Consider the following 14,944-nt stretch of genomic DNA (forward strand, 5'->3'; position numbering starts at 1 on the left):
ATAGCTATAAAAAAGCCATTGTATGGCTGTACTCTGGTGGACGGTTAGGTTTCCCAGCTCTTGCTATATATACGTATTGCTGCAATAACAGCCTTATAAATAAATGGATGTGAAATGTCCAGGTCAACAGGTGTATGCTTTCCTTTATTAGATGTTATCACACTTCTCTCCGGAGGCTGTAACAATCAACTCTCCCACTAGCAGTCCATCATTATTTTTTCATGCTGTCATCAGTGGACCATGTTATAATTTTTTTGGTCTTTGCCAATCTGTTAAGTGAGAAGTAGCTCCAGTGTAATTTTAATTTGCATCTCTCTTGTTCTGAGTGAGGTTGGACAGCCACTTGTATTTCCTGTTCTTCAAACTGTTATTTCAGGGGCGCCTGGGTGGCGCAGTCGGTTAAGCGTCCGACTTCAGCCAGGTCACGATCTCGCGGTCCGTGAGTTCGAGCCCCGCGTCAGGCTCTGGGCTGATGGCTCGGAGCCTGGAGCCTGTTTCCGATTCTGTGTCTCCCTCTCTCTCTGCTCCTCCCCCGTTCATGCTCTGTCTCTCTCTGTCCCAAAAATAAAAAACGTTGAAAGAAAAAATTAAAAAAAAAACTGTTATTTCAGTGGGGTTGTTTATTCTTTTTCTTAGTTATCTGTATGAGTTCTTTAAATACTAAATAAATTCAACTCTTGTCTGCAATATGTGTTGTGATATTCCACCCCCTCCACCAGTTTCTCTTTTGTCTCGCCTAATATATGGTAGTTTTTGTCATGAAGATTTTTTTTGTTTTCTTTTTTTAATATCTGGGTTTCCTATCCTATTAAAAGGGTCTTACAACTCTAAAATTATTTTAAAATTTGTCCAATGGTTCTTATTAATACATTAATGGTTCCATGTTTTGTAGTTTCATCTTTGGTCTATTTGTAATTTTGATGTAAAGAGTAAGATAAGTATCAAGTTTACTTTTCCCCAGCTGGATACCTAGGTAGTGTAATACTTTATTACATAATCTATCTCGCTCCTGGCCCACACACTGATTTGAAATAGTGCTTTTATCATATCTAAATTTCCACATGTATTTCGATCTGTTTTTTGGCTTTCCATTTTGTTCCGTTGAGTTGTCTGACTATTCTCGCACTTGCACCACACTATTTAAATTATTATTGCTTTGTAACACAGTTTAACATTTGGTGGGACTAATCAATCACTGAAAGGTGGTCTTAGGATTATAATATTTAATGTGTGTGTGTTTAGCAAACTGTGTATTTCCATAATTCTAGATAAATTGAATATCATCTCCCCAAATGCAGAAGATCTTGGGTTTGATTCAGTAGCACTGGGGAACCAGAAAACATTAGTTCAAAGGTATCCAGATTTGAGATCATTAGATGTACTTTCCCTTGTGTAGTATGGCATTGGGTCTGTCTCTCTGGCTGATCCTGGCCCTGATTTCATAGGGAAGGAAGGACTGTAAGCATAAAACACCAACAGATCTTGTTTTCACATAAAATCTGTGAGGTGTTGCAGACCCAGTGTCCCTGGGTGTGTCAGAAAAAGACTGCCCAATCAGTTGGACCATGCTGGCTCAGTGGGCATCAACTTCTATGAGAGGGGCCCTGGAGAGTGCCAGTGGGAAGATCTCCTCAGGGGCTTCTTGGACTTTGAGGGCTCTGCAGCTGACATGGATGCAGTGAACTGGAGCCAGAGCAGGAGACGTGGAAGGAAAGGAGAGAGGCAACATGGGAGTCAAGAGAGATCCCTCCTTGGAATGATCTGTTCTGTTCATCAGGCCCATGAGATTCCCAAGGAGCAGGAACTGTGTCTTCAGGATACTGGGCACAATACCTAACACCAAGAGGTGCTTAGTAAGTATATGTTAAATAAATGAATGAGGGAGTGAACACCTGCCTGCCACAGGATTCTTCTTCATCACGTGCATCCTCCTGGAGCCTCCTCTGGCTTCAAAGGAAGGAGCAGAACCAGGATATGACTCTTGGGTATCGTTCTGACTCCTTGCCTGTTGTACCATCCAGGAGAGGGATATTGAGTGAGCAAGGGCTGTGAACCCTCCTCCCACCCTCTCACACATTTCCAGAGAGCTCTGAGAATATCTGCTAGCTTTTTGTCTTGTGTTTTCCCTCATCTTTAATAGCATCCAACTGAAATGTTACTCCCATTCACAACCTCTCCCTTTTTGCCCTTCACCCCATGAGTAAAGCAAGTGGGATAGCAAAGGAGCCAGGAATCAATACAGTTAATCCAAACAGCCAACTCTTTTACAGTGTTTCCTATATGCAAGTTTCTGTCTCAAAATTTCTATCTCTTTAATTAATACTTAAAAACAAGTAGGGATATATATATATATATATATATATATATATATATATATATTTTTTTTTTTTTTTTTTTTTTTTTTTTTTTACCATGCCCATTGCACAGTGAGGAAACTGAATAACTTACCCAGGGCCATGGAGCTTGTAAGTAGATCAGCTGGGATCTGAACCAGGAAGTCCACTCTAGAGCCCATGCACTGGAACTCTTTCCTTGGTATGTACACGTATGTGTTAACTTTATTGATACATAACATAAAACACAGAAAAGTGCACAAATCAAGCATTTGACTCAATGAATTTTCACAAAATGAGCACACTTCTGTAACCAGTACCCATCTCAAAAAACAGAACACTTATCCCCACAGAGGTTCCCAACATGCCCCCTCCCAGTCTCTATCCCTTTCCCACCAAAGGAGACCACTCTCCTGACTTCTTTCACTATTCTTCTGGGGGGTTCTACCTTCTCTTTCTATTTTTAAAAAATGTTTATTTATTTATTTTGAAAGAGAGAGAGTGAGCGGGGAAGGGGCAGAGAAGGGGAGAAAGAGAATCCCAAGCAGGCTCTGCACTGTCAGCTCAGAGCCCAATGTGGAGCATGACCCCATGACCCTGGGATCATGACCTGAGTTGAAATCAAGAGTTGGACGCTCATCTGACTCAGTCACCCAGGCGCCCCCCTTCTTTTCTATTTTAATCACACTTGTATTCCAAGCGTCATGGGGTCTGTTGCTAAAGTTAAAAATATTCTGTCTTGCAGGAGTAGAGGTGGGCGTGGTTGGGAGAACACATTCCCTAAATAAGAGAAATAACCGAGGGTGGGGAGTTAGCCGGTAGTTGCTCTAGTTTTCCCCCATTCCCTTTGCCAGTAAGTTTGAAGTACTGCTCTTTCCTCCATCTTCTTCCCCGAGAACTACATCTCCCAGCAGGCTGTGCTCTGACAGCTCGGATTTAAATAGGATTCTGGGCTAAGCTCAGATAGAGCCTTGCTGCTGCTGAGTGCCCAGGAGTGAGAGGAACTAGAGGAGGAGAGGCAGCGTGAAGCATCCAGGAGTTGGAGTTAGACCAGGAGCTTGAGCCAGACCTGGAGTCTAAGGTGCTTTTGCTAAAGCGGCAGCAACTAAAGAAGTTGAAAAGATGCTGGTTGTCTTGGGACTGCTCACCTCCTTCCTTTCTTTCCTGTATGTGATAGCTCCATCCATCAGGTTTGTTTTAATTCAGTAACTCATGGAATATTTTGCAAAGTCCTGGATTGGGAGCCACAGAGCTTGTAAGTAGATGAGTTCTCAGCTGCTGAAAGAAGAGAAAGGGATGGAGACTGAGGGAAAGAAAGTCAGGGCAGAGAAAGCAGGAAGGAGGTAGTTATGAAACTGAGAAGGAAGCACCTGGGGCTGGGAGAGAAGGGGCTGGTTTAAATTCTGATGCTAGTGGATAGCTGACTCTATGACAGACAATCAAGGTAGGAGTGCTTGCTCTATCACTTTATTCCCTTGGGTTTCTCTGAAGGTCTCTATGTCCTTTCTTCACTGCTCCTACTCAAGGTTGCCCTGCTGGGTTACCATGGGAGGTCATTGCTGAAAGATTCATTGTTAAGTACCAGAAATTTTGCAAAGGAAACAAACTCTCTTACCTTTGAGACTACCCTCAACTAATGATTTGGGATGGCTTTTCTGCTGTGGGATTTCTGGAGGTGTCAAAGAAATGTGCTTTCTGAGTGAAAATTTTAAAAATTGCTGACAATAGGGGCACCTGGGTGGCTCAGCTGGTTAAGCATCCGACTTCGGCTCAGCTCATGATCCACGGTTCAAGCCCCTTGTCGGGCTCTGTGTTGACAGCTCAGAGCCTGGAGCCTGCTTCAGATTCTGTCTCTCTCTCTCTCTCTCTCTCTCTCTCTCTGCCCCTCCCCCACTTGTGCTCTGTCTGTCTCTCTCTCAAAGATAAATAAACATTTAAAAAAATGCCGACAATAAAGAAGATAAATGAACACATCAGAAACAGAGTGTTGCTCTAGGTCCTGGCATAGAAACCAGGTTTAAGTTCTAATTTTGCCACCATTAGCAAATGACTTGAACTTCTTTGACCCCCGTCTTCTCCTCTGTAAAAGGGGAATACTAACAGAATGAGAGGATTAAAATAAGTTCTCTAGGGGCGCCTGGGTGGCTTGGTCGGTTAAGCGTCCGACTTCGGCTCAGGTCACGATCTCGCGGTCGGTGGGTTCGAGCCCTGCGTCGGGCTCTGTGCTGACAGCTTGGAGCCTGTTTCAGATTCTGTGTCTCCCTCTCTGTGTGACCCTCCCCCGTTCATGCTCTGTCTCTCTCTGTCTCAAAAATAAATAAACGTTAAAAAAATAAAAATAAAAATAAAATAAGTTCTCTATGGAAAGTGCCTAGCCTAGTGCCTAGTGCCAGTCAGATGATGCTTAGGAAATGTTAGTTCTCCCCTGTTCCCACCCTCTTTTTCAGAACTTGTCAAGTCAACTTTATGTGAAAGGATGCTCTCTGTACAGATGTCTGAACAAAAGAGGTTTCTGTCTGTGTGCTGATGGCTAGAATGGAATTTCTAGTAGGATGGCAGAAAGCCTCTGAAGATGTCAGCTCTCTAAAACTGGAAAGCAGCCCAAGAGCCATATATGTATATGGGAACTCTTGAAGTGCTGTTAATCAATTACTCACTGTTGATGCTTATTGAAGACCTAGGGCTCAGGACCATTGATTCTACTAATGCTCATCATGCATATGTTTTGAATGCAGGTTAGAGGAGGAAGCTGACCTCTGGGAACCTCTAGAGATAAAAGCTAGGTATCTGTGTTATCTAACAAGGAAGGTCTCCGTTGGCCCTGGCTCAAGAGCACTTATTCACTTCGTCCAAATGATCATTTGTAGTTTCTGGGCACATGATCTTACAACCTGAGCCAATGAGCAGGATACCTAGTGGGAAAAGAGTGTCCCCTAAAGATTCACTTTTTTGGGTCTCCTGACGACAACTTAAAGAAATTTCTCTTTGAGGATGGATGGATTTTATGTTGATCTCAGTCTGGAATTGGGAAGGATAATGCATGAATGCTTTTGTTTTCCTTTTGTTTCCCTTGCCTCTAGGAAGTTCTTTGCTGGTGGGGTTTGTAGATCAAATGTGCAACTTCCTGGGAAGGTAGTGGTGATCACTGGCGCCAACACAGGCATTGGCAAGGAGACGGCCAGAGAACTCGCTCGTAGAGGCAAGTCCTTCCCCTTCTGTGTTCATAGGACAGTGCCTCCTGCCTTTATCACTGGGGATTCTGTCCACATTTCCTTGTCTTTCCTCCTGGGCTTGGAGGTTCTGGTCAGAAATTCAAGGAACCTGGGATTCAAGTCCAGCTCTGGCACCAACTTACTCTGTACCCTTAAACAAACCTTCTTCCCTTCTCCTTCCCTATTGTATAAGGGAAATAATGATGTCCATGTAAATATTGCTCAAATCAGCTATTCTAAAGGTAGATACCAAGCCACATTAAATACCAGAGTGTAAAAGCCAGGGTTCCCAGCCTAGGGTTAAGCTGACAGCAAAGGGTCTGAGTAGTTCACTTGTGAGAACCCTGAGATGGCAATATAGCCACTCACTGTTTAGGGATGGCTAGGAGAATGTTCTGTCCACCGGTCTCAAGCTCACATCCTCTTTTTCAGCCTAGGGTTTGAACATGTTGCCCTGTCTTTGTTTTGGCCCCAGGAGCCAGAGTATATATTGCCTGCAGAGATGTACTGAAGGGAGAGTCTGCAGCCAGTGAAATCCGAGCTGATACAAAGAACTCCCAGGTGCTGGTGCGGAAACTGGACCTATCTGATACCAAATCCATCCGAGCCTTTGCTGAGGGCTTTCTAGCAGGTAAGGCCCCTGTGAGTAGACAGAAAAGCAGGAAACTGGGTGTGGGACTGATTGCTCCACCCTGTATCATCTGTGACCTTTACATCAGAACCACCATCGATCTCACTGGACAGGTTCTGCCACATGAACCAGCAGGGCAAGGAATTGGTGGTGGACAAGCTGGGCAGGATCCTTATCATCTTTTTCCTCAGCAATGGGAATGCTGGGCTCTCTGTCTGGGCTTGCACCTTGGCATCAAGGTGTGGCCCTGATGCCACTCTCTTTTCTCATCCTGAGAATCAACCTTCTGTGCCACAGGCACTAAATGAAGTTGTGCTGCTGCCAACATTTTGGAATGTTCCAGTCTCTTGGAAAATGACTACCTTTTACCAAGGACTATGAAATCCATGCAAGACAGGGACTATGTCTGTCTTGTTTTATGACTGGGTGTCCAGCGCATAGCTGAGTGAGCCTAGCCCAGAGTTAGTACTTAGTACACATTTGCTAAATGAATGAATGAATGAACGTCCAGGCAGATATCAATAACTAAATTTAGAAATCCAATGACCGTGGTTATTGAATATCACTGAGATAGGTTGAAGGGAAAGAAGCAAATACTCAGGATTACAACAGGCAGCTAGTGGGCTCCTTGCTAACTTCAGGGTCTCCTTGGTTATACTTTATAGAGGAAAAGCAGCTCCATATTCTGATCAACAATGCAGGGGTGATGATGTGTCCATATTCTAAGACAGCTGATGGCTTTGAAACCCACCTGGGAGTCAACCACCTAGGTAAGTATTTTTGAGTGACTGGAAAGCAAGAAAACCCCATCTTGTTTTCTGTAGGGAGATGACCCTATACCACTACTGAGAATCTCTATTGAGCTTCATAGAGTTGGGGGTTTTGTTTACTATCCTTCTCCTGACCAGTACAAAAAGTGAGATCCTCCTACTTATACCATTAAGAAGCCCCAAAACTTGGAGACACCAGGAAGAAGAATGTCATTCTTGGATGGGGCCATGGTAGTGCAAGCCTTCCCATGCAGGGCCAGGCATGCAGGGTGCAGGAATCTGTGTTTGGCTGGCTGGAGGGGGTCACATTTATAACTAAGGACCAAGCAAGTCAAGGGGTAGGCTACAGAGGAGGCAGATCTTGAGGGTCTGAGGTATGAATAAGGCTGGGGTTCAGGGTTCATGGCTCTAGTGAGGAGTTCATGGAACATGTTCTCTGGTCCTAGGCAAATACTTTAACCTTACTATTCCATCCTTCCTTCTGTACATAAATGTATTTGGGCCCTCAGTTGTGTGATCATGGCCAGAGGGTGGTTGGAAGCCATCAGGAGGCATTTCTCCTGACTGGGACAGGGCAGAGGGACAAATAAATACAGATCAAGTCTATATTGCCTTGCCTATAGTCTAGCTCTGGCCCTTGCCTTGAGGAATCCACTCACTCTGACTGATCATTTGCACTGAGTTATCACAGCATCTAAATTTGTTCATGCCCAGAAGATAGGGAGTTAATGCTGAAGTCCTATCATCAGCTCCCACCCCTAAGCCTGAGCTGTCACCCCACTCTTCAATCTCCCCTGCTGGCTCTCCTCACAGGCCACTTTCTTCTTACCCACTTGCTCCTGGAGCGGCTGAAGGAGTCCACTCCTTCACGGGTGGTGAACCTGTCATCGGTAGTCCACCACGCTGGCAAGATTCGCTTCCATGACCTCCAGGGTGAGAAGCGCTATAGCCGAGGTTTTGCTTATTGCCACAGCAAGCTGGCTAATGTGCTTTTTACTCGTGAGCTGGCCAGGAGGCTCCAAGGTAAGTCTGAAGAAAGGGCCAGGGTTAAGATGGCAAACGGACTTCCATTTAGATTAGAGGTTCTGTTTAGATTAGAGGTTCACAGAAACTTGTGAAGTCAAGATATCAAACGTGCGCATTTCAATGGTAGCTTTACACACTAAGGTGAACAAGGTCATAAACAGACTAAAAATAATTCTTGTTCCTGGGAAACTTAAAATTGAACAGGGGTTAGGAATCTATAAAGTTACCTTTCATTTATGTCACATCTTTTCTCCTATTTACCATCTTATTTGACTTTTCACAGCAACCTCTTGTAATAGGCAGGGCAGGTACTCTTATTACTATTTTATGGATCCAAGCTGAGGTTTCAAGAAGTGGCTAGCCCAAGGTTACATGGCAAGTGGAGGAGTCAGGACTGGAATACGGGTACTCTGGTTTAAATCCAGGGTGCTTCCTTCTGTGTGTGCTATTTGCCTTGAGGTTCACATGGTGAGCTAAGCTACAGGGCTGCCTCTACCTAGAGTCAGAGAGACCAGATTGGATTTTGGCCCCCTGGGTCTGAGCTCTTGGTGTACCACATATGATCCACCTGTGTATATGTGCATGTCCCTTTAATTTCCCCTGACTTCATTCCCTCAGCTGTAAAATGAGGTGAGGCTTCACTTAATTCTATGATTCTGTGCTCCCCTGAAGTTTTTGCTGAGCTGCTGGCTTTGACATCTGCAAACCTGGGGGACCATTTGCCACAGGGAATACACCAGAGTTTGGGAACAATGGTATTTACTATCAGAATACAGAGGGTAGAAGAATAGGGTAATTATTAGAAGAAACAATAATAATGACAATAATAATTGAGAGTTTTGTGTGTGCCATATATTATACATGTCTAAACTCATTTAATACAACATACCTATGAGGTAGGTGCTATTATTTTCCCCCACTCCACAAATGAAGAGATAGATATATCTCACTACAGATATATTAAGAAACTTGACCAAGAAAGTTTCCTAGCTGAGCCAGGATTCAAATGCAGATAGTCTAGCTCTAGAGTCTATGCTCTTTATTCTTCCTCAGAGTTCAGACCTTGGCCCTGCAGCCTATTAGGTATGACCGTGGGCAATTTACTCAACTTCTTTGTGACAAGAGTTCAGTTATGTCAACTGTAAATGGGCACCTTACAAGACTCATGGAGAATTACATGAAATAATACATGTAAAGCAGGCAGCATAGCCTTTGCACATAATAAGTACTAAAGATAGTAGAGGTACCAGTGGTGTCTTGGGACCATGTTAACCTCCATTATCTCTATCAATACCCCTCAAAGTACCCTCCCCATAAAATGTGCTTGCTCAACAATTACAGCTCAAAACAAGTTTCCAGCCTCCTACCTCCCAACAAGTCGCTTCCCCTAAGCTCCTTCTATAGAAATTTCAAAGATACTACTATCCATAATTGATACTACTACTCCTACTACTACATGTGGTTGTTTCTACTATTAATACTTAAGCCACAGAGTAAAAGTGGCATTCAAATGGAAGGATCTTCAATCAAGAACTCCTTGTGGAACATAGAAGGCTGAGAAGGCTATAGATGTTTCTGGAAGAGATAGATTCTACTTGGCTGGGAGAGGTACCTTCTGAACCCAGGGTTTTGTTCTCTGAGTCCCTTCTCATTTGTGCATTTTTTTCACAGGAGATGAACTGTTGGGCTCCGATGTGTCCCTGGGCTAACTGTGCTTTCTTTGCCCCAGGCACAGGGGTCACAACCTACGCTGTGCACCCAGGCGTGGTCAGCTCTGAGCTGATCCGGCACTCCTTTCTGCTGTGTCTGCTCTGGCGGATCTTCTCCCCCTTCGTCAAGTCGGCACGGGAGGGGGCACAGACCAGCCTGCACTGTGCCCTGGCTGAGGGCCTGGAGCCATTGAGTGGCAAGTACTTCAGGTGTGTGGAGGCGGCACGGGTTTTCTCCACCAGTTTGTATGTGGTAAGGCACAGGGCTCCCTGGGCTCTGCACCCTGCGCTAGTGGCCAAGTTTGTGCGTGATAATGGAATCCAGGTTTAGGTTGGGCCTGCACACCAAATGCTGTTACTTTTCCAAGGGAGCTTACATTAGAAACTTGAAAAGAGCTGCTTTTATGGTTCTGTTTTATAACTGTGTGCCACATTTTCAGTAAGTTTTGTGGCTTTCTGAGGGCCGTCAGACTGTCCCTGTTGGTTATGCTTTGGAAAGAACATCCAGAGGGCTTCCTCTGGATCCTTTTTCTCCTCCTTGAAGTTTTTGGCTGACTTCTTTAATAAATTCTTTAATACAACTTAGCACAAAGCGCTGGGGCAAGGTTACCTCTCCCCATTGTCCCCCAATGCTGCCAAGAGTGGTACTATCTGTTGGAATAACAGAAATAGACATTTCACTGTTGAGTCTTGCCACAAACTCAATGGGAATTCAGATGTTGGGAATAAAAGGAAGGGCAAGATTCAGTCTCCTTCCCATTCCATGGCTTGAACCATCCCAGTCTGCTATTCTTTCCTGTTTGCTGAAAGCTGCTTATTGGTACACCATTTATTAAATGAAGCATTGGCAATGACCTCAGTGCCCAACAGTAGAAGAATGGATAAATAATAGCTAATGTTGCTTAAGCTCTTGAAAGTGTTTGGTACTCTTTTTTTTTTTGTTTGAGAGAGAGAGTGTGTGCACACGAGTGGGGGAGAGGGTCAGGGACGGAGAGAAAGAGAATCTTTTCTTTTTTTTAAGTTTGTTTGTTTGTTTATTTATTTATTTACTTATTTATTTAGAGAGCATAAGCAGGGGAAGGGGTAGAGAAACAGGAGAGAGAGAATCCCAAGCAGGCTCTGCACTGTCAGTGCAGAGCCTGACACAGGGCTTGAACCCAAAGTCTTGGAACATAACCTGAGCCAAAATCAAGAGTTGAATGGTCAACTGTCTGAGCCACCAAGGCACCCCCAAAACAAAATACCATTTAAAGAAAAACACCATGAACACTGTGTTCTGCCCCCACCTCCCAATCTGTCTAGCTTCCAGTCCCCTGTTCCCTCCAAAAGAGAACAGGGTACTTAGTCTGGGGTTCATGGGGCACAAGTGGGTCCATGGATAGAATTCAAGGGGTCTGTGAAGTTGGACAGGAAGGTAATTACATCTTCATTTTCACTAATCTCCATCTGAAATTTGACATTTCACTTTGATAACCAATGTCGGCCATCACCTTCTAGAGTAGCAGGGATACCTGTGACTTTGTCACCAATAAAACTAAGTATTTTCACATCCCCTGGCAGTTGTTGCAGGTGTCTCACGATGTCACTTCTGCTCACTGCCACTTTACAAGCAGGTGGCTGTCGGCCCCAGCACTAGCTCTTGTTACAGAGCACATTAACAAAGGAGCCTGTGGATCACTTTACCACGAAGCTGTTTTTAAAATATTTTATTTCATTTCATTTTATTTATTTTTTAATTATTTTTAACATTTATTTATTTTCAAGAGACAGAGAGAGACAGAGTGTGAGTAGGGGAGGGGCAGAGAGAGAGGGAGACACAGAAACCAAAGCAGGCTCCAGACTCTGAGCTGTCAGCACAGAGCTCGATGTGGGGCTTGAACCCACCAACCGCGAGATCATGACCTGAGCTGAAGTCGTACGCTTAACCGACTGAGCCACACAGGCGCCCCTGTTTTTAAAATATTTCAAAACTGAATTTCAATACAATTAGTTCCTTTTCATCCAAATATTTTATACATTTAGAAATATATTCTGGGGGCGCCTGGGTGGCTCAGTCGGTTGAGCATCCAGCTCTTGATTTTGGCTCAGGTCATAATCCCAGTGTCATGGGATCAAGTCCTACTCAGGCTCTGCACTCAGCATGGAATCTGCCTAGGATTCTCTCTCTCTCTCTCTTTCTTTCTCTGCCTCTCCACCCTGCTTGTTCTCTCTGTCCCTCTCTAAAATAAAATTAAAAAAAAAAATTTTTAAAGCAAAAAAGAAATATATTCTGATAAAGAGGCCAAAAACTTTTCCAGACTGTCCATTTCCACTCCTGGATGTTCATGCTGTTTCTCTGCCCTCCAGTGACTGCAAGAGGACCTGGGTGTCTCCAAGGGCCCGAGATAACGAAACAGCTGAGCGCTTGTGGAATGTCAGCTGTGAGCTTCTAGGAATCCAGTGGGAGTAGTGCTGATGGAAGAGCCACAGCTTTATCAGGCCTAGTCCACATCATACTGAAACAGGACCAAGGAAAAGGCCAGTTCTGAAGGGTTGTCCTCCTGGTTGGCTGCTGTTGAGGATCCTGTCCTGCTCCGATTCTCCTGTCTCTTCTGGAAAACTTTGCACACCCAACTCTCTTGTGAGGCTGTTCCATGGCACAAGATGTTCACACCTATAGAGAATTCTTCCCCAAGGCTTGCAGAGTCAGCTGCCCTCTCCAGGCAGGAGGGCTGCACAGATGCCAGGCTGGGCACAAGGATGGCAGAAGAGCCTGGAAAATTAGGTCAGTTTCCTCACCAATACCAGAAATGCCAGCAAGCATGCTCAGCTGAGGTGACAGGAGCGTCAGCGTTATACACTGTATTTCCAGGGACTATAGACCCAAACTCTGGACTGATCTCTCTTTGAGATACTAGTCACAACTCCGGAGTCTGGACCAACTCAGGAAAATCATGGCTAATCCTTGGCCAACTTTAGTTTCTTTCTCTGATCATTCTGGAGCCACTGCATGAAGCTGGGCCCTCCCATTTTCTTTTTCTGGTTCTTTTTAAGAAGTTAAAAAAAATTTTTTTTTGCTAGGTTTATTAAGATATAATTAACATATAATACTGAGTAAGTTTGGGCTTTCTCATTTTTGAACATGTAGATAGTTTCCTTCTACAAAGTTGCCTTTACCTAAATTTGTAGAGAAAATAAAGTCTGTGCATTCATCTTATTGCCTTATTTATTTTGTCAGGGTAGCAAGGGAGAAATGCAACAAAGTGGGGAAGCCAGTCTTCTAGTTTAGTGAGTAGTATCTCACCCAACCAACCATAATCTTCTAATATCACATCTGAGTGCAAAATAAGATGGTTCAGTTGGGTATTTTCTCCAGTTTCTTCCAGCTCTCCGATTTTATCACAGAACATGTAACAGAAGGGATTTAAATCACACAGATGCTGATATCCCCTACAGATTAAGGTCAGAGGTAATATAGGATTTCTTTTAGTTTGATACATAGATTTAGAAAAACCAAGCCCTCATAAACCCTTGACCAAAAATCGCAGCTGATGTCTCTCCTCGCCTCCCTTGCTCTCTTATGCTGTGTTTCCGGGCCACCTGCTGCTTCTCTCAAGTGCTGAAGTTCACCAAGAAGAGGCAGGTGCAGATGTGCCCCATCTGTCAGCTAATTGACACAGGAAATCATGTTATTGGTTCTAGTTTTAAAGCATCCAAAGGGCCTCTGGATGACAAAAATACCCTTTCCTTCCATAGCAAGGAGACTTTTCAAAAAACCTTTTTATTCCTTAGATTTTCAAGTAGATAAAAATGTAACAAGTAGTATGAATCCCCATGTACCTACCCATCATCCAGCTTCAACAGTAACTTTTGCCAATCTTTTTTTGTCTATTTCCTCCATGACATTTTTTTCTGGAGGTGACATGGAATATTCTCAAGCACATTCCAGACATTGTACATTCGCCCATAAATAATGTGCATATCCAAATAAGAACTTTTGTTTTTTACAAAACCACAATGCCGTTTTCACTCCTGAGAACATTAATAATTTTTGAATATAAGTTAATTCTTGGAGTTCAAGTTTCCCTCGTTGTCTCACAAATGTCTTCTTACAGTTGGTTTGTGCAAATCAGGGAAAGAGAAATGGTCCTGAAAAAAAGAGGAAGCTTTTCTTTCCTGAAGCCCCAGCAAATCTCCTTGTGCCTCATTGGCCTGAATGGATACTACAGATGGGCTATGTTAATTGGCTTAAGTCAGTCATTATCCACACCTGAGCTGGGGGCCATCCCGCCATCCCCACCCAATGGGGAAGAATAGTAGCTAACATACAGCACTTACATTAATTAGGATTAGCTGCCCTCACACGAACTCTCTATTTTTATCTCCATTTTACTGATGAAGCACAGAGAAGTTAAGTAGTTGGCCAAAGTTCATACAGTTGATAATTGGTGGAATGGACCCCCCCACCCATAGTCTGACTCCAGGATCTGCTCTCTTAATTGCTATGCTGTATTGCTTCCCATGGTGGGGGAAGCAAAAAATTCCAAGGAAAAATCTGGGAACATGAAGGGGCAAAGGGGTGGGTGGGGGGATAGTACTAGGGAAGCAACCAATATATGCTTGCTATTGGGACCTACAGTCTGTGCTCATAGGCTGTTGGGTCTGATGAAAGCCTGGTGAAGACTGGAGGGGAAAAAAGAGAGGAAAAAAACAAAACAAAACAGCCAAAGGTCACGCAAGGGTAGGAGGCAAGGCTGGTGAAGAGCATTGCAGGGCATGGATGATCCTGGATGTCTCTTCTGGGCTGCAGGAACAAGCATAAACCAAAAAGCAGGAGTGTGGGCTGTGGAAGGCAAGCGTGCAGAGCTGCTCTCTGCACAGTAAGGAGAACAAGCAGACAATGGGTATGAGAGCAAGGACTCCCATCTGTGTGCTAGTTTAAGCACTAATAAGCATTGGCACATTGAAGCAAGAGGGGTGGGCTTGGGGTGGGACACTTATGCACTTCAGAGGGGGCTGGCTGTAGGTAGAAGAAACAAAACCAGGTATGAGCTACAAAGAGTTGGTTCCAATTACCACATCTAGGCAACACTGGTATTGGTGGTACACGGTTCGTGAGTAAACCCGCTCCCAAGGCTGGGTTCCTCCACTATCACTCATTCAAGTATAGCCATTTTTATTAAATTGGAGTCTTCTTTTTCAGAGGGACATCTTTTTCAGAGAGACAATGCTAACACATTCAAAAGATTGTTCCTAAAAATACACGGAATCTTTACATTATGTG

General features: G+C 44.0%; 2 protein-coding genes across 2 annotated transcripts in view; one reads left to right on the plus strand and one right to left on the minus strand.

Annotated features, from left to right (window-relative positions):
- Positions 1 to 3,440: 3,440 nt before the first annotated feature.
- RDH12 (retinol dehydrogenase 12) lies at positions 3,441 to 12,302 on the plus strand. Its single transcript, XM_007095157.3, has 7 exons — positions 3,441 to 3,523; positions 5,414 to 5,532; positions 6,021 to 6,176; positions 6,842 to 6,946; positions 7,760 to 7,969; positions 9,702 to 9,891; positions 12,028 to 12,302. Exons 1-7 carry the CDS (start codon positions 3,456 to 3,458, stop codon positions 12,128 to 12,130), a joined length of 951 nt encoding a protein of 316 aa, XP_007095219.1. The 5' UTR covers positions 3,441 to 3,455; the 3' UTR covers positions 12,131 to 12,302.
- Positions 12,302 to 14,944, minus strand: part of ZFYVE26 (zinc finger FYVE-type containing 26) — an 83,840-nt gene continuing 81,197 nt past the window's right edge. Inside the window, exon 42 of the mRNA XM_042989961.1 lies at positions 12,302 to 13,809. Coding sequence (XP_042845895.1) covers positions 13,756 to 13,809 — 54 coding nt within the window. The 3' untranslated portion in view covers positions 12,302 to 13,755. The remainder of the gene's footprint in view (positions 13,810 to 14,944) is intronic.

The sequence above is a fragment of the Panthera tigris genome, chromosome B3 (genome assembly GCF_018350195.1).
Source record: "Panthera tigris isolate Pti1 chromosome B3, P.tigris_Pti1_mat1.1, whole genome shotgun sequence".
NCBI lineage: Eukaryota > Metazoa > Chordata > Mammalia > Carnivora > Felidae > Panthera > Panthera tigris.